The sequence below is a fragment of the Cygnus atratus genome, chromosome 15 (genome assembly GCF_013377495.2).
Source record: "Cygnus atratus isolate AKBS03 ecotype Queensland, Australia chromosome 15, CAtr_DNAZoo_HiC_assembly, whole genome shotgun sequence".
Lineage (NCBI taxonomy): Eukaryota > Metazoa > Chordata > Aves > Anseriformes > Anatidae > Cygnus > Cygnus atratus.
The window spans coordinates 6,718,196-6,743,674 of record NC_066376.1 but is presented as its reverse complement, the minus strand read 5'-3'; the positions used below and the strand labels follow the sequence as shown (position 1 = coordinate 6,743,674).

General features: G+C 42.9%; 1 protein-coding gene and 1 long non-coding RNA gene across 3 annotated transcripts in view; one reads left to right on the top strand and one right to left on the bottom strand.

Annotated features, from left to right (window-relative positions):
* The window catches only part of FAM20C (FAM20C golgi associated secretory pathway kinase), a 58,057-nt gene extending 45,875 nt beyond the window's left edge, over positions 1 to 12,182 (top strand). The window contains exons 7-11 of the mRNA XM_035548882.2: positions 7,326 to 7,506; positions 8,105 to 8,214; positions 9,825 to 9,906; positions 10,398 to 10,457; positions 11,047 to 12,182. Of these exons, the coding sequence (XP_035404775.1) occupies positions 7,326 to 7,506; positions 8,105 to 8,214; positions 9,825 to 9,906; positions 10,398 to 10,457; positions 11,047 to 11,299 (686 nt within the window). The 3' untranslated portion in view covers positions 11,300 to 12,182. The remainder of the gene's footprint in view (positions 1 to 7,325; positions 7,507 to 8,104; positions 8,215 to 9,824; positions 9,907 to 10,397; positions 10,458 to 11,046) is intronic.
* A 10,879-nt stretch (positions 12,183 to 23,061) lies between these two features.
* Positions 23,062 to 25,479, bottom strand: part of LOC118249289 (uncharacterized) — a 35,068-nt gene continuing 32,650 nt past the window's right edge. For both annotated transcript variants that reach the window (XR_007708873.1, XR_007708874.1), the window contains one exon: positions 23,062 to 24,159. This is a non-coding gene — a long non-coding RNA (uncharacterized LOC118249289). The remainder of the gene's footprint in view (positions 24,160 to 25,479) is intronic.

Sequence of the window (25,479 nt, the reverse complement as noted above, 5' to 3'; positions counted from 1 at the left end):
ATCCACAGAGACAGGCTTTTATGTTCACAAAAGCAATGTATTCAACAAATGTTTTATGCAGAGCAATTTCTAAAGCAATTTCTTCTGTTGCTCTCAGTTTACCCCAAACCTTATTACTTAGCCCATTAGTTATTTAGACCTTTTTTCTAGTGCTATGTGATCCATCAGTTCTGGTGGTCAGATGCATTTATCTCTTGGTTTTTACTGGAGGACCAAAAGCTAATTTTCTCGGAGTCATGTGCCTCAGTTCTTATTACAAGAGGAGTCTGAAAGAAAAGCAAGGCAATAAATTTGTAAGGTATCCTGCTTCCAGCTCACATTCACAGCTGTGCAGAGGCTGGACTGGAAGTGATCTGAATTGTTCCCAGTCTCATACTTGCTTTGAGGAATGACTGCAGGAACCATTACCTCCCTCTATTTCTATTATTCTTCACTCTTTCACAACATCTGGTGGCCCTCGCCAAGGACAGAGCTCCACAGGGTGGGAACTGTATAAACACAGGGTGAAACCACATTCTGGTCCCAGAATATACAAAAATAGGTAGAGACGGTCAAAAGGTGGGAGAGAGATGGTAGCCTCTGGGGTGCTGAAACAGGGGAATTAAGCTCTAGGTTAAGACACAAATGTACATTCTTAATTATGTTCATAGGGAAAGAATATATAGAGAAATGTTCACTTTAAAGCATTTAGCTATGTCCAGTAAGCTTAGCTGATATTAGTTCAGCTGCGTGCAAATGTGTTGCTGAACTTGGGCTATGTCTTGTGTAAACAGGAAATCTCGAGTGGAAATCTCCAGGGTTCTCTCCTTAGCTTGTGTCATTGGCCGGCAGTTGTTTATTCCAGATCCCCAAAGCCAAGACCCAAAGACTTCATCGCAGTTTCTCCCAGTGTAGCAGTATTATTGCTGGTAGCTACAAAGCACAGCCATGTAACTACAGAGCTTTCTCTCTTAAAATGTTCATCACACTGTTGCGAGCACCAATAAAGTCATTATTGTGACTGTTATTTTCTGCTTAATATTTATATTCTGCTCTGCAGGACACAGCTGAGGAGACTGTTATTAATTCCAGTAACTTCACTTGTGAAATACATTACACAATTACAAGAGGTTTCGTCCTACCACACATCATGTGTGCTCCAGTTTTACCCATACTACTGAGAGTGTTCACAAATGTGATGTGCAGGCATTGTGTGCACAGCCGGGCACTTGTCTCAGTCCCTTTCTCTCTCCTTCTTTCCCTCTGTCTCTGTCTATGTTTTATTTATTTATTTTTTAATTGATTTGTTTGTAGGCAAATAATTACCCCTCAAAGATGACAAAAACCCTTGCAGTTGTTCACGTGCACAAGATACTTTGGCTCATTTGAAATATAAGACATTTTGTTCGCATTTTAGCAAGTAAGACAAGGATTAGCAGGCTTGCTTGCGTTCTAGTCTTCCCAGGTTATATATCAAGGCTTAGGGGTGAACTTGAGTGATTTCTGAGAATTACAAAACTGTACTCGGGTATCGAGCAGCTTACAGCAGCCACAGCCCAACAATGCTGAGTTAATGCTGCCCGTTTGGATGAAGATCTTTATCTTGTCATTACAAAATTCCAGACATCCAAAAGATGATCCAAGCATAATCCTTTATTCAAATTTATGTAGAGGTCTTGGATAAATTCAATTAAAATACTTGATTAACTATGAATCAGGCTTTTCCGTAGAATGAAACGCTTAAGCAATTATTTTTTCTTTCAATTTTACATTTCCTAAATCAATATACTTTGCTTAAATCATTTTGGTTACTTGCCAAAGTTCTTCCCTACAAGGCCCCCATTTAATTAGTAGGATTCTCATTAACATATGCCCAGCTTCAGTCTTGTATTTCATACTGACCTTAAAAGGCAGGCATTAATTAATGCCTAATGAAAAAGTAATAAAAGCCCTAAATTAAGCAATTAATTCTGTTGTGCTACATGGATCCTTGCAAGAACCAGTCTGCGCACCCACATGAAGCTGTCGAGGCCCCCCGGGACTGCCTTGCAGTCGGCTGTAGCTCTGCACCTCCCTCCCCAGCAACGCCTGATGACAGCGACTGGGGACACACTATGTCTACCAGTGATGCAACAAGCCCTGCATGTAATTTATTTCATACAAAACCCTTCCCCTTGGGCTGGGAGGCCATCATTTGCAATGAAAACCCCTTCCAGCCTTCAGAGGTTCGTTATGAGCATCATAACTGATGATGTTCACCAACACGTGGTATTTTTCCCTGGACCAGCACTGGGAAGTGTTGGAAGACACCTCCCTGCTTTTCGGTGCCTGGGCCACCTCGCTTGTCCCATCAGGAATGGAAACAGGGGCCTCTTGCTGCCACAAAACTACCGGCAGATGTTGCTCCACAGCACGCAGCATCCGTCCTTCCACCAGGGAGTGCAAATGGCTGAGAGCAGGCAGGGCTGTGAGGGGCAGGACGGGGTCAGGCGATGCATTAGGAGAGAAAGCAGATTGCAGAAAAATGCTCTTCCAGGCAGTTTGGACTAAACATGAGAAATGGAATTAGGTCAGTAATTATTTAAATTAATTTTACATCCTTTGCGGTGGGGTAGACTGCAGTAGCCCTGCTACTTTCACAAATGAATGGTAATTTGCTAGGAAAAAAAGAGACATATTAATGATGTCAGCCTTCGTTTTGGAAGTAATTGAGGCAGCAGCTTAAAGAAATCAATGTTACACAGCTAGCAAGCATTATGTTTTTGTTCATATTAACCAATTCCTAGGAATTATGGATTTTTTTTTCCTCAGCAAACAATAGTAATTCTGAATTAGCTATTATTTTGAGCAGGTAAATGAAAGATCTTTTCATGCATTGCTTAGTAAATATTCAGGGTTCTTTCCAGTGCTTGAATTGCACAGGCTTGCTAAATGTCCTCTATTAAGAGTCATGCAAATCTCAATAAAAGAATTGCTCTGCCAAGCAATTTGCTTTAAGGTATCTCCACTTGTTCCTTTTCTTCCCAAGAAGAATTATTGTTCAGCTATCAGGGTGACGCACAGAAAATGTTCAGATGAGTACACAGACAATCTCTTCTTCTTAATTGTAATTAGGTGGAGTTTCGATCAACAGGCGTGGTGATTTTTGCATGGATTTCATTACAAATCATGACCATTCATCCTCAGATAATGGAAGTCAGACATTTGTAACACCATTCGGGATTCTCTTGCCTCCATTGTGCTTTGGGGAAACAATTTTATTTATTTGTTGGTGTTTTTTTTGTATTTTTTTAAATGAAGAAGGAGTTTACATGCTGCAAATTCACAGCATTTGAACATTTCACAGTATATGAACATCCCTTTCTGCTTTGCCAGCACTGCTGCTGCTGCCATTTCTACCCAGCCCACAGGAGCACAAATTCCTGGCAGCTGCTCCTTTTGCAGCTGTACTTTGGGGCTCTCATTTTTCCCTTCCAAAGGCCAAACCCTGCTCTCAGCATGGGCCTCCCATCAAAGCCCCGGGTTTGTGTCTCCAGCTGGAATTTCCCACTCGGCATGCTGTGCAGAATGTGGGTCACCTACTTCAGTTTCCAAGAGGCTTGCTACTGCACCTTGAAGTCCTAAATGAGAACTGTGTTTTTCTATCTTTGGTACCTCTTTACTCCTGCATTTTTAAGAAACCTTAGAAATCTTTCCCCAGATAATTCGGGCTGCTTCATCTCACTTGCTGTGTACAAGAACTAGGGTAGACATACCAGGATATCTATTCTGTATCCATCAAAGCAATTAATTTCTTTAATAATCACTTGAGATCCAGCACCCTGTCACCTCCGCTACCCCCAGAAATCAGACAGGAGTGATGGAAAGTAAATACTACATATCTGAGAGAATACCAGATGTCAGAAAAAGCTTTGTCATCAAAAGAAACTTCCCACCAAGAAATATGCTTGTGTTTTTACCGCACATTTGCTGTCCTAATGACAGGACGCATCCTGCCGTCGCTCAGAGGTTGGGCTCCTCTTGAAGGCAGTGGGGGCTCTGCGGGAAAGTCAATAGCCGGAGGAGCCCAGCGGGAGCAGAGCAGCCCATGTGCCAGCCATGTCACCCTGCAGCAGCAAATGTGATGGCTGCGATAGCCCCCGAGCTTTCCTGAAGATTTATCTGGATACAAATGTGTGATTACTGTCAGATGATTAGTCCCAGTTGCTTCCGTTGACAATACCAAGCAGGGTTTCATTGTTCCCAAAGTTAAATTCGGAAGCAAACTATTAAACACAGTATTTATCTTCCCCGCTGCGCGAAATGCTGTGCTTAATATAATTCCTTTCTGGAAAGGTCAGATTTACATAGTGTGCAGCAGAGGCTGCAGCAGCACAGGAGGGGCATCACCATGCTGTTTCCTCCTTACAGAACTGGTACAGCTGCAGATAACCACACATCTGCTTCCCTCTGCCAGGTCGTCCAGCCTCTGGAAGATAAATTGTCTCAAGTGATCAAGATAACTACGAGTGGGTTCGTTCCCTGCACACAGGAGCAGGTGGTGCTGACACAGCTGAATCAAAGCAGGAGCCCCACTGCAGCTTCAGTGCAAACATAAGCTCTGGCTGCAGCGCAGGGGAGAGCCCTGCCTTCCCACCGAGGCAGCAGGCACCTGGGAAATCAGGGATCTCTTCATATCTCCTAATTCTTTTTGTGCTAGCCTGCAGCGAGCGGCAGCATCTGTATGTGATTTCTTGTAAATCATACCTTGTGGCAGCTTGGAGCCCCTTGAAATACTTGGTCTGCAAGCATTTCTTTTAAAGGTATAAATCACAGATGTTTTCCCCGGGTTTTTATTGGCTGAGAAGATCTCAGCCTTCCTAATGACCCACTCTGATCCTCCCATTCGCAGACCATCTGCAGCTCACAGTGCTGCCCGCAGGTGCTTGGACAACTTTTCACTTTCATCCTGAATTATGGAAGAGATTCACATGGAGGCACAAAGCCTTCCTGGTTTTGCCAGGATGATCAAAGGCAAGTCGAGGCACCTGTGTTAGCCCTGTAAAAACTGTGCCAAGTCCGTACTGTGATAGCATTTTTTGAACAGGAAACCCATGAGAGATCATAGACTGCAGGGCTGTGAGCCCACAGCTTGCGTTAGGTTGGGTTTGTTTAGCTGTTGCTTGATTTTAGGCTAAGAAAATGGGTGGAGTCCAAAGGAGGGACACTGACATGGTCCTGGGTACAAGGAGAAGCAGAGGGATTCAGATTCATTTAACCTGGTGAAAAGAAGAAAAAAATGAGTGGGGTTTCTGTTTACAAGTTAGGTATATCATGCGATGAGCTGCGCCAAGGCTTGTGCTGGGGTTCATCAGCAATCGCCACGCCAAGTGGCTTTATGGCCAAGGACGTGGTCATTTCTTAGCTCACGGGAAGGCTCAAACCACTGTTCCTTTAATTAAACTGTTAATGGACTAAGTATATCTTAAATGTAAGGAGAAGCTTTAAAAATATTTTTAAGGGTATTCTGCACAATAAAACATTTTAATAACAGAATGGCATTCTGAGTGCTCCCTTTCTTGCTTTTGTTATTTCTGTTCCTTATTTTCTCTTCTCCTAAGCACTTTTCTTTCAGTAATTGTCGGCGAGGTTTTTGACCACAGGGTAGATATTTCTGGAGTGAATCAGGATGTGTTTAGCTGGTATGAGCCAACTGTGTGAATGTAAATATGCAGTTCGGGTAGGAATTGTACCTGAGGATAGAGAGGTGGGTGGCTGTTCGAAGCCAGTCACAACAGAGAGATTTGAAAAGTGTGTGTCCAGCATAAAGTAACCCCAGTGTGATGGACAGATCTGATGACCATTGATAGAGGCTTGGGAATAAAGATCTGATTCAAACTGCCAAGCAGTAAAACATCTTCCTTTTAATCCGATTATTTGATGTAATTCCAGGATTAGCAGTCAGAACCATGTAATGTGGCTAGTTAATGCAATCAAAACCATTGCAAGACCTTCTCCGCATTCTTGTGTTCCTCCTTCCCCACTTGCAGCCTTGTGCCCTGCTTCTCCATCCTTCCCCTTACCTTGATGGCATCGGGGATTGCCTTGATGGCTCCTTGACCTCTTCACCCGTTATCTCCCTTCTGTTGCACACCAGCAGTGCCGCAGTCCCACCGGTGCTTTGCCAGCCCTAGGCTGGCTCTGGATTGCGGGGATGTGCCCCAGGGCTGAGGGGACATCGCAGCAATGGGCAGAGCACAGTGCTGCAGGGCACAGCTGCGATGAAACCCCACCAGTTTGCCTCCTGGAGCCACATGGGCTTCTGCAGCAGGCAGAAAATAGACTCCATCTACTCACCAGCCATTCCTGCCTCCTTTACACTGATCCTGCCCAAAGGGAGAGTAGCTCAGAAGCAATATTTGAATTTAGAGGCCTTGGGGGGAATTAGGAAGCAATGTGACTTCTGCATCCTTGTGCTACTGTAAGTAAAGGGCACAGTCTTCCTCTAATGACATTTTATGTTCACAAAGCAATTGTAGGAAGAGTTGTTGCACTCCGACAACATCAGCATCATGATCCTATTCTTGTTCATAGTCCAATGCTGGGGTCTGGGGATGAACTGCTCTCTCCCACCTCCAGTGGGAAGGGGGTTCTTGTAACAAGGTGAATGGTTCCTGGTGGTACAGATATGTGTGGTGGGAGCTCTGGGGAAACTTCAGGTTAACACACACCCCAAATCCGCTGCAGGTCCTTTTTCTGTGGTTGATGGAGTAATGTGATGTGTGGAGGAGAAGATTTCTGTTTGGGATGTGTGGTGAAAGATTTACTTCTGTGCTATTTCCACCTTCCCCACACACCCCCACACGAGTCTGCATGCTACATAATTCTCCTTGGTAAAGCTGCCAGTTCTTCTCACACCAGCAAGTAATCAGATGAAAGTTTTTTGTCTATTCTTAAAGAAGTGAACCAAGATTTGGAAAGAGGCTTAATTTTGGTCATGTCATTGTTTGCCCACAGGATTTGGGGTTTCAGCCACCCCAGTTAGCGTGGGGTACCAAATATATGCAAAAAGATGTATCAGTCTGGGACTGAAAGGAAAAAAAAACCAGCAACATATATTTTGTGTTTTTGGAATATAAATAAACTGGAAGTAGTCACAGAGAGCTCATCACAGGGCGTGATCCCAGCCACTGAAATAAATCAGTCTTTCTAGTGGTTTCAGTGGAAGAGAATTATGCGTGGTAACGGTGGGTTCTGGGTTAGGGCTTTATTTCTGCTTATGTTCCGTTGCACGCATCAGTATTTTTATGAATTCTTGAACACTAATTTAAGAGTAGGCTTTAAAACTGTTTTTCTTTATTTGCCAGCCAACAACATCTGCTTCTATGGTGAATGCTCCTACTACTGCTCAACTGAGCACGCCCTGTGTGGAAAACCAGATCAGATCGAAGGGTCTCTAGCTGCTTTCCTTCCTGATTTGTCCTTAGCTAAAAGGAAGACCTGGAGAAACCCTTGGAGACGTTCCTACCACAAGCGCAAAAAAGCAGAGTGAGTAGCGGTGAGCAAAGGGTTCGTTCACCCGCTGTGAATGTCAATAAAAAGATAAAACAGTGCTTCTTTTACCTGATCTAAAGCACTAAAGCTTAGGAGAACATTTGCATTCCTTCAGTGGGTCCAGCTCCTGGGAAGGGATAGAATACTTGTGCTTCCAAGGAGCTCTGCATTATGGTCTGAACCTGAAATGACCTTCAATGGCATAATTCCCTGGTGGGATACATACCTGCAGTGGCTTTTGAAAGGATGCAATGGGACTTAAGGCTTAGCAGAAAGAGAAAGATTCACTGCTCTCCTCAGCCCTAAACAAGTCTCAAATGTTTTTGACTGATGGTGCAGCTGGTCTCCTAAATCTTGAAGCTGTTAGCCACATAGTTTCCAGTCTTGTGTTTTCCTTCCTTTTTAATCAGTCACAATCTTTAGCAGTTGCTTGGATTACTGAAAGCAGCCTGAAGAGTCTGCTGCCTCCACCTGACCCTGTCCTCAATTTAACATGATACAACTAGATCTTCACAAAATAACAATTTATTTTTTTTTAATACTCGGTAAGCTTTGCATGTCACATAAAATATCAAAATATCGGCTTTTCCAGGTGGGAAGTTGATCCAGATTATTGTGAAGAGGTTAAACAAACACCGCCATATGACAGTGGGACCAGAATTCTGGATATAATGGATATGACAGTTTTTGATTTCCTAATGGGTATGTTTCATCTCTTTCAAAAATTAAATGCAACATTTAATTAGAATAAGAACCACTTCTTTCTACACCGCTCTGCATAGCTCAGCAATTTACTAAAGCATGGTTGAAGCTGCATTTACAGTATATGCCATTCTAGATGATTATGAGAAAATGCAGATTTACATGGTTATGTATTCCCATCAGCGCAGATTAAAAGAACAAAGATGTTCAGAAATGCACAGTGATGAATGCAGGTCATGCTAGTCTCCTTCACAGCAGCTAAAGGCTTCACAATTCACTTTAGTGAGTGCCTTGCCATTGTAATGTATGCCTGTGCAAGGATCGTTGGTTATTGGCACATTGTTTTCATCCTCCAGCAGTAGTCACTGCTGCTTTCTCTGTAAACCTGGGGGTTGGGACTGGGGGGTGGAGAAGTATTGTTTTGTTATGAAGGCAACTGCAGTAAATAACAGCAAGATTTTTCTGTTTAGGTAACCTGACCACAATTAAATAATTTTTTAACAAGTAGATAACAGTGACCTATTCCAAGCCTACTCAGTGGTTAACACTAAGACATTTGCACATGAAACCTGTCCTGCTGCAGCCAATATAACTGCACGGTGCCAGCACACGTACTCGATCCTTGGACACGTGCCAGCATGGATGTATCCTCTGCCATTCCCACTACTGAGGTTTCTGCAATTGACTGCAGCAGGAGAGGCCAAGTCCCAGCTCAGGAGCCATATGTTGCATCTAGAAGTGACTAAAGTCCCCATCATGAAGACAGAATTCCTAGCTTGACACTAATACTCTGCACATTGACCGTAAAAGGGAGATCATGCATTGGACTGATGTGTGTGCCCAAACAGAGCTGTTCAGCTGTACCAGGAGCACCCTAATCCCCATGTTAGAGCCATAAGATTGTTTTGGGTTTCCAGACAGACAGAAATTCGGGCAAAGTTCTTAACCAAGTTAAAACAGGGTATTTGGTCATGGTTCAAAAATATTGGTGAAGTCATATGGATTAACATCCCTGTTTGAAGGGTGCGTTTCCTCCCCCTAAGCTAAACCTTGCACCCAGCATGCATACCATTGCTGCTTTGTGCTCCACATAGACTGAGGCTTGGAGCAGTTGGTGTCATTTTCAGTGACAAAGCTGTGCTGGCTCAGGATGTGGCTGCCTTGTGGATGAACAGGCCATTGAGATGCCATAGTGCTCAAGTGGAATTTCCCTTGGTGTACTCCAGGACAGGGTTTTCTGGAGGGTAGGAAGGTTTATTTTTGTCTCCTGATAGGTCCTCTAGAGCTTAAGTGTAAAAGCTACAGGGAGACAGAAAAACTCATCTTCCCTCCCAGAGGCTCTGATGGTGAGACGTTTAAAGGAGATGTTCGGGGATTCTCCAGGGAATTTATGGGTACAGTTTAGCATAAAAGCCCATTTTGTAGTATCACATACTTTGAGGTTTCCACAGTAGAAATGAATAGTGCCAGTAGATCCGTAATTTTTTCCACCTTCTACCTTTGGGGAGTGTTGGGATTCTTGCTGAACCATGGTTTTGGCATTCTTCTGGCCAGCACACCCAGCCAGCCTGAGTGAGAATGGTCTGGTCTTTCTTGTCTTTATTCTATAGGTAACATGGATCGACATCACTATGAAACGTTTGAAAAATTTGGAAATGAAACATTTATTATCCACTTAGATAATGGAAGAGGGTAAGTACCTTTAATAGTCTTTTTGAACAATGAAACAATTTTGACCAAACTAATTACTTTATAGTAGCCATTATAAGATGATTTCTGCATCCTGTGATTTATGATTTAGTAGCAATTATGAGTATAATAGGGCAATATTACAAACTCCAAAGGGAAGCCAAACTCTTCTATGCTATGTGCTGGTCAGGCACAGGTTTGCCTTGTCCATACCTCAGAGTTTATAAGGAGAACAGTTTAGTAGAGCAGGGTACAAAATAAATATTTTTCCCCTGTTTCAGAACAGAAAAACTGAAACCCACCAATACAATAGCATCTATTCAAAATAAGTGGCTGAACTTGGAGTCTAGATTTCCTCAGCTCCAGTCCAGTTAAGCAGAACGTACACAACTATGAACTTTTTACTTCCATTTCCTGAAGCAAACAAAAAAAGAAGTGAGTGAGTGAGTTTTCAAAACAGCTTTTGTCACATCTTTGTTCTTACCTTTGAACAGGTTTGGAAAATATTCCCATGATGAACTTTCCATATTGGTGCCTTTAAACCAGTGCTGCAGGTATGTTTCATCTCTGTAGTTGTTCCCCGTTTTATACAGTTGTTTCCACTAGTAGGACTGAAATGTTCAAGTGCATCTTCTGCTGTGAACCTTGGAGACAAGGAGATGCTGTGATCCTGCCTGAAGAGCCTGACCTGAGCTAGCCCCGAGCATTGGCACTGACGTGCTGAAGTGCTTTACTGAATCAAGATCTTCCAGCAGGAGCATAGCTGTGAGCTGTTGTGAGAGAGGCTTTATTAAGATGTGGCTTTATTAAGGCAACATACACATCCCATTGGAGTATAGTGGGAACACTCCCCCCATCTTGTTTGAGTGCTTCCCAAAGGTATTTGTTCCTCGATGCCCGTGGCCAAGATTTTCAGAGGACAAGTGATATTTAGAGTTTCAATTTTGCATGAGATTTTGCCCATCTCTAAGTGCTCCTAGCCAGGTGAAAATTGGAAAATTCAGAGTATGACACCGTCTGGTTCTGATCGTTTTAGATCACATAGTAACATTTTTACTCTATTATCACTATGCTGACTACAAGCCCTGTTGAGATCAATAGTGATGAAAATACTAATTTGCTTTTTTTTCCTTTTTCTCTTAGAATAAGGAAGTCTACCTATCTGCGATTACAGTTGTTAGCCAAGGAGGAGTACAAACTCAGTCTCCTGATGAAGGAATCTTTGCTAAAAGATAAAATAGCTCCCATTCTTTACCAGCCTCACTTGGAGGCGATGGACAGGCGGCTGCGGATTGTCCTCAAGGCTGTTAGTGACTGTATAGAAAAGGATGGTTATGACAATGTGGTTGAAAATGACTTTAACACTGATGTTAACACTGTTGCGACCGAGAGGTAGTGAAATCGCAAGACTACATTTTTACCAGCCAAATAAAGAAGATTCAAAAAGGAAAAAAAAAAGTCTTGCAAAAGACTGTGTATGCCACTTTGTGAATTCAGTGAATTCAGAAATGAGATGTAATTGTTCCCAGAGTAGGTAAAGTGTAGACTCTGCAAAGGATTAGTTCATTAAGAAAAATAAGTCTAACGTGATGCATTTTCATTAGTTCCTAAGAAGAGATTATGAAAAGGTTGAGAAAATACTCAGTGACAGACAACAGTCTGATAGCAAAACACCTCCTGTCCTTTTTGTATAGAAAGGAGGCCTTTACTTAATATTTTCTATTTATATATCGTATATCTATGAAACCCCAAACCTACCTACCAAATTTAACTAAGAGGGACGGCATAGTTTTGTGACTCACACTTTATTTGTGGTGACAGTCCACTTAGTATTTTGTTAACCCTTTAAGTGCTCTAATCCACTGTATCTTATTTAAATTGAATGCTTTTTTTTCCCAGCTACTCAGCATTTAAAGGGTTAAGGCATTATGAACTTTTAAAGGCAAATAATAATAATAGTAATAATAAAAACAGCGGTTACCGGAAGGGAATTTCACTAATTGTGCATTGACAGGAATACTTGAATGTTGGTTTTACAAAGTGATGTAAAATGACAAGTTGTACTATTTATCCTTAAGGAGGTGGCAGCTCTTATCTTTCTAGACTATCATAGCTGAGCTGCTACTTTTCAACTTTGCTTTTGATAGTTTTGTGTAAATATATACATATATGGGTAAAAAGCTGCTTTCAGCAGCTCTAGGCTTACTTTTGCAGCATTTTTGTGGAATTGTTTGCAACGTGGTTAAAGTGCAATAAAGATATGGCAAAATGTGTAGCCATCACGTGTAAATGGATTCATTTTTCATTGCAGATCTTGTTCAGGGCAAAGCTGTGTACATCACCCAAATATTCCAGAAGTAGTTGTTTAAATTGTTGTCCCCTTCTGTAGTAACAGCAAGTCAAGCTAAAGCAGGGAGCTGGTGACTAATATACAGTACAACTCTGATAAGGAACACAGCGTTGAAAATGGCTAATCTTTCACAGAATCACAGAATTGTCTAGGTTGGAAGAGACCTCCAAGATCATCTAGTCCAACCTCTGTCCTAACACTAACAAAACCTCCACTAAACCATATCAGTAAGGACTACATCTAAATGTCTTTTAAAGACCTCCAGGGATGGCGACTCAACCACTTCCCTGGGCAGCCCATTCCAATGCCTAACAACCCATCTTTAGTATGAAAGCATTATTTTGATTATCATTTCAGCATCCCTTCCTCTTGCAATTATAGCTGTAGAAACAAGCTGTATAGCCACACCTTTAAAAGATTATGGCTTGACACACTGCCCAGAAAATTTAGATACATCAGTTCCTCTGGATTGGGTTGCAAAAGCCCTTGAAGAGTAGGAAATCTCAGCCTAAATTATCTAGAAACACAGTATTCTCAAGCAAATAATTTTGAATCATGCACAGCTGAGCTTGTGTAATATGTGTTGAGACTTTCAGGCCAAAAGCAAGCTATAAATTGAACAAGTGGCTGTATTTGACTTGTAAAAATGTGGAGTGGTACAGAAGGAATCCCTCACCGCTCTTTTGGGTGGAGGAGAGAATTTATTATGACAATATTCATCACAGACATAATTCTCAGCTGTCATTTGTTTCATTCTATGTCTTTCTTCTCAAGGATTTATAAACACATATTTTAAAAGCTTGTAGCCAGGTAGATTAAAAGATAGGCATTACAGCATAACCCAGCAGTATTCACACTGTGAACAAGAGGAAGAACTGCTCTGTAGTCTCATTCTTAGGTTGATACATGATCACTAAAAAATGCCTTTGTTACTATTTTACTACCCATTTTAAATTCCCACGACTCTCACATACATAGCATGCAAAGATGACAGAACAGCTCAGACTCTGCAGCTGTCCATGCACTTGGAAAATTTCGATGTTACCCTGTGGCTCTTTACACTTCCTGAGATCCAGCTGCGGTACTGAGGATTTTCTCTGCAACACAGCACTTGCACTGCCGCTCCGTCTCATTTATCCAAGAGATGCAAAAAACGGATTGCAAAACGGTGAGATGGGTTTTACGTACTTATCTGTATCCTTCATCCCTCAGGGGTTACAAGGGACTACCTGCATGTCCTTGCGCTCTCTTCCTCCCTCAACAAACTCAATTTGCCTCCCTTGCTTAATCCTCAGTGCCTGGCTGTGATTTTCCTGCAGGTGAAGCTTTTTCTCTCTGTGAGATTGTGAGACAGGGACAATAAAAGCATCTCCTATGGGAAAAGCTCTGCTTTCTGCTCTTGGGGTCAGGTCAGCCAGGGCTCTGGGTCTGCAAACCTGATTTTCTTTTGGAAAGCAGCATTTGGCAGCCTCTTAGCTGAGGGAGGAGCAAACGCAGTGAGGATCTTTGTTCTTTAGAGGCTGGGCTGTAGGTCAGGAGCTCCTGGCAGGGAGGTTCAAGCTGAAGGTCTCTGCAGAGGGCTGCTTGGTGTGGTCAGAGATACAAACTCACTGTTATAAATTGGAATTTGTATAAGCTAACTAGCAGTATTTATGTAGAATAATTAAGTAAAGGTTACTTGTCCTTGCTATATTATAACCATCTCCATCGGGTCTCCAAGTTTTTCAATTTCCTGAACTTTGATGCTTCCCCTTGCAAGCTCTGTGCTACAGCCCTTTGTAATCCTACAGAAATCATTCTTGTCTTCAGTGAACAGCAATCCTTGGTTACCTCTGATCCTAAATTACACATACAGAAAAGGTGAGGGGTCTTCTCTGTAGGATAGGACTTGAAAGTGCCTTGGAAGAAGGGAGGTGTTAGCTAAGAAACTGGGAGAAGTTTCTTTTCCCTTGTGCCTCAGGTGAGAAATTGGGGTGAATTAACCATACCTAAGTAGTGCAAGCCCAAATACGGGTTGGGGTGCTCAGGCAATAAATGGCAACAGCTGAGTTCAAGCCCTTTGTGTGGCTGGAGGAGCTGAGGACACGGGGCTGACCTGGAGGAGGTCGCTGTGTGTGGAAGGGCTGCTTAATGAAACAGGCTGTGGAGCTTCTCAGTATATACCAGGAAGCTCTGGGGTGTTTGTAGTTGTGCTGCCAGGTAGCTAGAGTTTTGACTCATTAATTCTCTAGGTATTTGGGAAGGGAAAGGAGTTACAGCCTTGTTCCAGTATTTCTTTTTGATGTGGGTATGGATGAGCAGGCATGACAGACAGGAGATCAGGGGAGTGAACTCATTGCTGCCTGTCCTGGTTTCAGGTAGGACAGAGTTAATTTTCCTCCTAGTAGCTGGCAGGGTGCTATGTTTTGGATTAGGATGAGAAGAGCGCTGATAACATGCTGATGTTTTAATTGTTGTAGAGCAATGCTTACACCAAGCCAAGGACTTTTCAGCTTCTCGCTCTGTCCTGCTAGCGAGCAGGCTGGGGGTGCAGCAGGAGCTGGGAGGGGACAGACCCAGGACAGCTGACCCAAACTGGCCAAAGGGGTATTCCATACCATCTGACGTCATGCTGAACAATATATAGGGGTGGCTAGCCGGGGTGGGGGGGCCGGCTGCTCGGGGATAGGCTGGGCATCGGTCAACGGGTGGTGAGCAATTGCATTGTGCATCACTTTGTACACATTATTACTATTATTATCATTATTATATTATTATTATTATTATTGTTATTATTTTCCCTGTCTTAATAAACTGTCCTTATCTCAACTCACAGGCTTCACTTTCCCGTTTCTCTCCCCCATCCCGGAGAGGGAGGGGGGAGGGTGAGCGAACGGCTGTGTGGTGTTTGGCTGCCAGCCGGGCTAAACCACAACACTGCCTTTCAGCTCCTGGGCTAAAACAGCCTAGGGAATAGCTCTGTACAGCCCAGGGAGGGGCAAGCCTCTGCTTTCTGGGGGCATCCACATTGTGCTAAGACAGGGCTAGCATCTGGCCTGAATTTCTTCTCTTAAAAACCTTCTTGGTATTTCTGAGCCTTTAGGCAAGGGGCAGTGCCCTCCAGGGGTGAAATGAGTCCTTCCATGGGCAGCAGGAGCTCTCTGAGCTCCTCCAGCAGTAGTTGTAATTTGAGGGCCCCTTTGCATGAGGACAGCTTGTTTTTTGGGGGGGGGTGTCATAGAAAGGGCACTGGGGGTTTGGTGTACGGAGGTCGCACACTTCTGCCCACCCACGTGGCAGCAGCTTACCGCAGTGTGAGCCGCTGGCTCCAAAAGGGCTGTCACTGTGCGTTAGGTCAGTAATCCCTGAGCTAAGGAGGATTAGCACGAGGTGGTGTAACATCTCTTTAGGAGTCCTACATATCTCCCAGACAAAAAGATTTGCTCTAAGAAGATAAATAAATGTCAGAATCCAATTGGTTTGTCTCCAACTCTCAGAAATGGTGTAGGAATGGCATCCAGACAATAACATACTGAGAAATCTGCAGTTGTCTGTCAGGGGCATAACATGTTCAGCACAATAAATACAGTATGCACAATAAATAACAGATAAAATAGATAATATACTTCTAAAAGCACCTAATTACAACTGTATCTGACAGCCTAAAACAGCTTACTGTATTCTCCTGAGTAGTTCAGATGAGAGCCTCATTTTGTTTTGCTGGTTTTATGTTGTTCAAGCATCAAAGGAAATCCACACAAATTAAAAGAACTCTCATTGTTTGAATTAGGTATTGCTGTTGTGATCAGTGCTACGGGGCAGAGCCCATGATGTATATACAAGCTGCAAGCCTTCAGGAGGTTGCGGTGTAAGCAACGGCAGGAAACATTGTGTAGGAGGAGGGAACATAGAATTTCAGCCTGACTGCTGCCTTTGGGCACTAAACTGAAAATGAGCTCGCCTTACGTGGGTGATAGAGGAAGGAGAGTCCAAAGGGTGATGTGATGTGGCTCCTGCTAGTGGGGCCATACAAGGCTATGTGGTACCCAGGGGTCTAGGTGGGCACCCTGCTCTCTTCCATTGCAGCAACTACATCGTCACCTTCACACCTCCAAACTCCACCTGCAGGCTGTCCCTGCATCAAGGCTTTTGTGGCCCCAGCCTAACTGTCCTGAGTTTCCAGGGTGGAGCTGGGCCCATGCTAGAGCCTTGATGATAGAGCCAAGCATCCTTCCAGTGCTGAATGTAGGACTGCAAATATAATTTCCCAGAAATTAGTCCAGGTATCAGTTGTTTCTATAGACTTGCTAGCCATTGATCATTCACTGAAATATTTTTTACAGTATACCTGTGAAAGTGATTCATTGGTAGCCTCCAGCCAGTACTCAGACTGTGACCAGATCAAAATTAATTCAGTAAAGTACCCATCCAGTGTTTTTGGGGACTGTCTGGAAAAAAAGAATTAAAAGCAACTCAGTTTGGTGGCCCAAAAGACCTAAAAACTCTGGACAGGCCAGCTCCGGTCATGTGTAAGAAATGAAGCAGAAGCAAAAAGGAAGGCTTATTGGTTTGGCAGCAGCAGTACCCTTTCCTCTAACGCAAGGTCAGAGCAAAAGTTTGTCTAGAGATTGTCTTCAAGAGCTGCTGGACTGCATGCCAACATCTGCTCCATCTTTTTCAAGATATTAAATACTTTCTAAGGATTTATGCAACTTTGATGTAGTTGGCATGAGGAAGTAAGGGGATTTTGAACAGGCTGGGGAATGTCTGAATTTGTGTCCAATCCACTATATGGAGACTGATGTACTAGGAGATCAGCTCCACTCTTTCAAATGACCTTCATACACAGCCATCACTGGCCCTTGTCAGAAGTTGCATGCGTTATGCCTTGAGTCTTGCTCAGATACGGGTCTGAACCCAACAGCTTGCAGTTGGAATTGGCAGCTTGAGCTGAAGCAGAATATCTCAAAATTGGAGGTGTCAGATCAGAGCACTCTCCACTGCTGTGAATGTGGGAATCTGGGTCATGTCATGCCTTGGCCAGTGTAATGAACAACATTAGGATCCCTACATAAATTCTTCTGCCACCTGTTCTAGAAAGGAGCTCACTGATTAATAGACACATGTATAAAACCACCTACAAGCTTCGGTTGACCCTGACAGACATAACTTCAAAATACATCCCAGGGTGGCTAAAGATAGATCCTAACCGAAATACAGACAATTTAAAATCTCATCCCTCCAATGTCTGGTGCTGTACTAACGCCAGGCAGGTGTCACTCGAGAGGCGGTGGCAGGGGCGTGCTGAAATACAGCGATCTCTGTACGTCTGCATTGCTCGCTGGAGCACCTGGATGCTGCAGAAGGTGCCATAAATCAAGCAAGAACTACAGTCTGCATGCATCTTCTGAAGCCTCCTGCCCAGCTAAATGACAAATGAAAGTTAAAGTTGTCAGCAAAATGGAAGAAAGACAGCTGTGGAAGCCCAAGTGGGGAAAAAATTGACAAAGGCAAGTTGATGCTCAAACTCTTCCTTGCAGACACTGATCCCTGAGCCAGGAGCACCGCTTACTGTTCTGATCTTGTGTTGAGCTTTGGAAACTGGGGACAAATCCTCTTCTGAGTTGTAAACTGAGAGAATCAGGCTATCCCAAACTGCAAGTCGCTTTCCTTCTGGCATACCCTCCTTAGTTCTTCACCATTACCATTTTTGCAGCTTCTTAGAGTAGCACTCGGAGTCCTTGCTACAGGCAGCACTTCATAAATAGTGGAGATAAAAGTCTTTTCCTAGTAGACCATTGAGGGGGGGTTCACATCATTTTCCAGATCAAATTCAAACTCTTTTTGCTGATTTTTAAGCAACTCCTTCCTAATCAGTGAAGCCAGTGAGAGTTCCACAGAAGCAGACTTCAGGCCTGTTTTCTTCCTCGCCTGCCCCATTTACAGATGAATAGTCTCGCTGACTTCTTCATGGGTTTCTTAGCTATAAGATTAAATAATTTACTATTATTGTTTATGTCTTCTCTAGATTGTTAGCTGTTTGCTTCACTGAATTGCACTGGATTTCCATTTTTAATGGATGCTTTCTTAGCCTGAATATGCTCCAAAATTCATTTATAAATTGAGGCATCTATAGCCAAGTCTTTGCATTGTAATTGCAGCTTTGTTTAAATGCTGGCAGTGGCATTATAGTCAACTGTTTGCAGCGAGTTTCTTTATGTTGTTCCTGTCTACAGAGCCCTCACTTTTTGACACATAGAATAGACATCTATAGGAGACCATGTGATAATTCATCTGAAATCCCATATTCCTCTGGAGCCCCCTTATGATAGCCTGACGAAATGCTTTACCTTCATTGTCCATCTGAGGGCTATATGATGCAAGAAGTTGGTGGAAATTTATCTCCAAAGAAGCTGAAATAAGGTTAGAAAGCTGCATCATGACTCAGATATTTGAATGACAGCTCCAGTGGAAAAAATAGACTTTTTACCTCTTAAACAGGCAATTGCAGAACCATCCCACAAAGCCTCCTCGCTCACCAAAAAGGATCAGTGTTTTCCTGTCAGAGGACCTAACCCAGCGAAGTTAATGGAAACCTTCCCAGTGGTTTCAAGTTTCTTTGGATCCAGCCCAGAGCAGCTGCAGAGGGCCAGTGGCACAGAGTTGCTCCCTGAGCTGCTGAAAAACACCCTCGAAACTAGGATGTTAAAAATTAAAAGAGCATAATGGTTGTACCAGCGTGCCATTTGACCTAGTGGTGGTGTATCTGGTTCCTGGTTAAACAGTAACACCTCAGCTATGTGCATGGGGCTCAGTTTTGCAACAGGTGAAAATAAATGTTACCTACCAAGCAGGGAGGCTAAGAAATCAGAAGAAAAATATATGGACTGTCCAGTCCTATGTAATCTTCAAAGAGGATACAAACCAGCTGGCAGGCTACTGCATATTCATGAGATCATTTCACACATCCTCACTCTTATTACAGCATCCTATCTCAAGCCTGTCATGCTTGATTAACTTTTTAACAGGTTCAGGCACTTATCTGCCATGTCTCCACCCTTGGCACCCCAGACTGGATAATTCAGACATTGAATGCTGGTGACTGTGGAACACTGCCTGTCTAACGGCATCCCACAGCAGCCTGAGAGCCCATTCATTACACCTTCCCCTGTGCTGCTAGAAATCGTGGTGAACTGACTGGTCAGGCACAGCTTCAAATAGCCAACAAGCTTCTCATCTGCTCATCAGCCTTCAAAACCCTTTGCGGCAACTCATCTAAACCCATAAAACATAGGGTGGGTTATCCGTGCTGTTTGGGCATCCGAAGGCCATCATTCAATATTCAATTTATAGCCTTCAGTGCAAAGCTGCAAGCGTGCTACAAGTTGCACACTCACTGCGATAAAGATCACTTCAGTTGTGCAGATTGAGTCAGAACCCAAATAAGTGTAAGAAGTGATATGAAACAAGGAAATGTGTTTAAATAGGACCACTATTTAAACAGAGCAAAACATTTAAGGCCGGCAAAGCCCCAATATCAGCTAAAGAGCAGGTCCCACTACCTGCTTCAGCAGCACAATCTGCACGCCCTATTCCCCTATTGCCGGGCTCAGTCAGGTGTCCAGCTTTTACTGTAAATTAACTCATCAAGAGGACCACCACAATCACCCTGCTTGCAAATCACATCTGCTTACAAGTGTCACTTGAAGGAACCCGCATCTTCCTGCAGCACAGATCCAGGGGAGGATGGAGAACCTTTCCCTGTGTTTCTCAAGGCAACTGTCCCAAAATATCTATTTTTCTCTCTCTTTTGGGGAATGTGTTATGGAGAGTTGCATTTTCTCCTTTCTCTGCAACATGTTCTAATTTATAGGATGAGATTCGTGATAATTGAGTTCAGAGCTGAACTGCTGAGCCTTCTCCATATCCCCCGGGGTCTTCCTGGGAACAAGATGGATTGCCCAGTATGTTTCAAGCAAAAAATAATGAATGAATAAATAAATACATGAATAACAGCATGCCTCATTTTGCCTGTCTCCTAGAGAGAGAGGAAGCTGATTCTTTAAGTATCAGGAATGTGCTCATTATGCAAAAATGGCAGAGCAGATGCACATATTCATAATAAGTATATTAAAAATCTCATTTTAGCTCCTAGAGGACAAGTGCAAGTGCAAAATTGGGTGCAATTATATTTATCTTCCCACCTATGGTGTGCTTTCATTTGAATATGTATTTGTTTGAGCTGGCTCTATCTGGAAGCATGGAATTTCCTGTGATTGAAGAAGCAAATTATTGAGACTACCGGCCTATCCCAGTTGGTGTCAGAGGGCTGATCCAAGGTCCACTGAAGTCACAGAAAAGGCTCTCGGTGGGTTCAGCTGGCTTTGCATCCAGGCAAGGGCTGGTCTCATGTGCAGGCAGCGCTAAGTGTGTTAACAGTGACACAAAAGAGCAGCGGACACAACGCCAGCGTGGCTATTCATCACGACTATCATTTAATCAAACTAACATGATGAAATGATAATTGGGTGTCCTTGCAGAAACTGCACAGAGTCAGAGCCCTGGGTAGGGTCCCCTTTCATACGCAGAATAAATCAGATGAGGAGTCTGCTGTGGGCAAAGAGATTAATCTTTGGCATGAGCATGAACAATAGTGGAAATAAGTGTTGCTCATGAGACCATCGGTCTGTGCCTGACTGCAGTAATATGCTTGGTGCCTGTGAATGAAAGAAGCTGCTCTTTCATACTTTTAAAGTAGCATTAAAGGCTGTTGAAGCTCTACATGCCCAGGCTTATTAAAAAGCTGTGACAGCAAAAGCCTGACTGGCTCTAAGACAATTAATTCAATGGAGAATTTTCATGCTTTCACTTCAGCAAGAGCTAAAATACAGGTGGAGATAGAAGACTGAAGCCAAACAAGGACAGAATAACAGGAAAATTGGGAAGAGATGCGGTGAATAGTCCTACACAGGCAAGGGAGATGAACAAAGTCTTCCAGTGGTAATTCAGCAACAGGAGTGTTCTGTGGTATATTCAAAATTCTTTTTAATTAACATTAAAAGTGTATTTGTGTTCTCCCCAAATCCCTATCACCATACCATCAGGGAAAGAATAACCGTTTTTTGAAAAATGAACCACGGTGGTTATGAAAAATAGCACTCCTAAGAGCAAACGTTAAATGGATAGCAAGAAAAAGAATTATTTTTCCAGGGGGGAAAAATGAAGAAGAACAAGAAGAAAATGCTGGAAATGTTCAAGAACTCATCTATTTCCTAAAAAGTGGCCTTGCCATGTTTCAGCCAAAGGCCATTATCCTTCTGTTCTCATCCATTCTTACCAGCCTACCCGGGGGGTGAGTGGCAGCAATAGTTCCGTCACTGGCAGTGTTTGGCACTTCCCAGCAAGTGACTGACATCTGCCCCAGCTGGCTTTACTCAGCAAATGCAATATGGATTTAGTGAAGTGTGTCTTTTGTCTGGGGGATTTTTTCCCCCTTTAGCTGATCCAGTTGCTCTGTTTCCACCAGACAAGGCAAAGTCCCAGAAGCAGCACTTGCATGTGAGGATCAAAGCGGAGAGCAGCAGGGTTGTCACCAGCCCCTCTCTGCTGTAGTAACCAGTCCAGAACCTCCGAGGGTCCCAGAGAAAGAGCTTTTTTCTACACACATGAACTTCCTGCACAGGCAACTATTTTGCCAGAGAAATGGAGCTGCCGCCTGCCTGTTCCAGGGCGCTAGGTAATATATATTAGCTGAAAAATCTGTGTTCAAAGCTTTGTTGAGCCCGGATTAATTGCAGTTTGGCACTGCAGGTTCCCACTTGGCTGCCTTTTTTTCAGACACACAGCATGTGCAATCCGAAGCCAGCACTTTTTCCATATTTCTTGTGCAGTACCAATAAGAATTCTCTTACTTTTTTCCCCTCTCTCTCTCAAGCAAAGAAGTTAATAATTACATCTGCAATTCCATTACGCCCAAAATAAGAACACCATCATTTGAGAGTTGTAATGTCTTTCATTTTGTAACTAGTGTGGAGTTAAAAACTAAAAACAGACAAAAAATTCTCCATTGTGAGTAGTGCAAAATTCAACATCTGTGTCTTTAATCCTGAAATGAGTGTTGAAACCAGAGTGATGGGTAGTTGCAAGACCTCCAGGCACTATGGTAGGAATGCTAGCTGTTACATAAAGAGAAGAATCTGTGTTGAAGTATTCCAGGGTTATCATAAATATATCCAGAAATAACATAAGACTGTGTTAGCAGAGCAACCCATGTGGAACAGGAAGAAAAAAAGCTTTATGTTTCTTGGACTACTTTTATTTCTATAAGGAAGACTTTTGCAAGTGCTTTCATCCTCTCCAACATACAAGAGGAAAGGTTGTCTGCTTTCCAAGAGTTAATGAGCAACACTTTAGAATACTGCTATGGACTTAAAGGCCGTTTAATGAACACAGTGCCAGTGGAAAGTCATAATCCAAACTGAAAGAAAATATGGCTTAAATAACAGAAAATCTAATGTTCAGACTATGAGGAATACAACAGAGTCTTCTCATGGGACTACGAGGCTGACACAGAACGGCACCTTCAAGATACTTAATTGGGTTTAGTTCTGCCCTGTAAGGTGTCTAATGATTTGGGTCAAGCCTGGTGTATGGTTCCTGTTGGGTCTGCTGGGAAAAATCCTAATCTGTCTTGATTTGCACACTGGCATAGAAACAGGAGGAGTTTGTCACAAAGGATGGGTCACGGTGGCAGACACCTGAAACAGACTGTGGTGCTTTTTGAAAGGTTAAAGGAAACACAGCTGAAATCAGTTTTCCAAAAGAAAATGAAGCGAAGTATATTTATTTTTGCAATCTATTCTTGATTTCCTTAGTTAGAGGGAAACAAAGGAAAGAAAAACACAAATAGAGGGTGTGACATTTAGCTGAACAAAATGCAAGATGAACTAAGCTTCTAATTATACCTTCTATATGAAGACGGAAGATGTTTTCCAAAATAACTAAGCATTGTACATTTATCCATAATTAGGACAGGATGTTGTGAGAGAGGAACATGAAGGTAAGAAGACAAAGACAGAGAGAGAGGTTTTTTTTAATAGCTTTTTCCTTTTTTTTTTTTTAAAAAAAAAAAAGATCGTTGAAATTACCACAAGAAATATGCTGGAAAAGACAAGCTTGTGGGCAGGAGCACCACTGAATGAGGAAGATATGCCACAGGAAGGAAGAAGAGTAATTCTAGGAGTAAACAGCTACTTTTAGAAAATGCCATCTGTCCTGAATATGAGTTTGCCACATATTGTGACTCAAAAGACTTTTTCCACTGAATTCCCAACTTTGGCATTGTTAAATGTTGAAAACCTTAACCTGGCTCAGATACAGTCACATCCTATGGTTAATGTGTAACTTTATCTGTAGCCAAAAGTTCTGGGCAGCAGAATCTCCAGTTCCAAAATTCATCTCAACTCCTGCGATCTCGTGACCTTGCTTTTTTTCATCTCAGTTTGTCCATCTATAGAAATTCACAGGGTTTGTCTGCCTCAGGAAGTGCATGCTGTTCTCACTTGCAAATGCATGTGGAAGATAAAGCAACACACAAGTCATTGTCACAGTAGATGCTAAAAATTTTATATTGCTTAGAATTGAAATTGGCAGGACATGTAAGAGGTGTATAGCTCAGTGAGCACACAGGGAACACCTCTGTCCTTTCTATGGAAAATGCCTGGGTTTGGGATGCCTAACATACACAGAGAAATGAATAATTTGAGGTGCTGGAAAGAAAAACACATTGAGTATAAATGGCTTGCAAAGCTGCTTATCAATCTTCTAATTATCCACAAACTTTGGAGGTGGGAAGTTGTCTTTTGAAATATGTTATTCTCCATCAAAGATTGTTTTCTTCAGGGCTTTCTGTGATATCAGTAGGAAATCTGAAAATGAGAGGAAAAACAATTAATAGATATAAACATCAATCAGGCTGGAAAACAGGCCAAACAGATTTGATCCTTTGAGGGAATGAGGCAGGCTTTCATCACTAAGTCCTAGGCATCTCCTAAAGGATGAGAAACTGAGCAGAGGAGGAGAAAAAGCCAAGTCTGGCTGGGGATTGCATGGGAACAAGCTCAGCCAGAGACTGTCCCCAAACGGCCCTGTTAGGGAGAGAGGCTTTCTTCTTTGCATTTGTCCCAGAAAGACTGCTCTTCAGACAATCAGGCAGTGCTGGGTACAAAAATAAGCATGAACAGCCCATATGAAGAGTTGTCTTGGTTCCATCCACCAATGGTTCCCTGTTCCTTTCCAGATGCCACATGGGAGACTGGCACTATCCTACCTGTCTTTGTCCCAAGGACCCCACATTTCTAATGCCTCTACTCACCCACCTGAGCCAGCAGTGAAGTGGAGGGATAAGAGTGCCTAAGAGGGGTAGGCCAAGTCAAAATCTCTCTCACAGTTAATTCTGAGTTAGTGCAGTTTTTAATAGCATCCTTTGCTCATGATCACGATGGGGGAAAAATGCAGCCATTTGCAGAAAATGAAATTAGGATGAAAATGTAGCTTTGGGTTTGAAAATAAAGCAGCAGGTGATCATTCACAGTGGTAGGGGTAGCAGCAACTTTGTCTGGAGGTTGCTGAGTGTGGTGTAGCACATCCGGGACATGGGGCCTGGCTGATGCCTCTTAGTCTAATTTCATGGTAGTGCAACTCCAGCGGTTTCTGTGAATTTCCACCTGATTTATTCTGCCAACGACAATTCACTTTTCGTTTCTGTATGTAGTCCCAGATAGTCCTTCTCTGGAGGTCTGATAACGAGCAGCAATACTTCCACCCACAAGTGGCTTTGTCATTTCAGAAGGACTGCCATTGCAAAAGTCTTCCTTTTCTTTAAGTACTGGGTATTACAACACAATCTTGCATTAAACAAACGAGATAAACATGCTGAATTTTCTGATACCTGCTAGAAACACTTTATCCTGTTGCTGATTTGGTGAGCTGGAGGCCACCAATTTGGACATTCAGAGTCAAAGGACTATGGAAATTCCCCAGTTCCTTCCTATCATCCACCCACCCTTATCTCCCCCTGCAGAGCTGGAACAAGAGCACACAGCATCCTCACCAGTCTGCACATGTGGACAGGGCCACGTCACTTACGCATGTTTTGTTATTGTATAAGCACTGCTTACCCCCTCCTCCAGTCCCAACCCGCCACAACCTGCCCTCAAACACCAGTGTGTAGAACAAATTATACATTT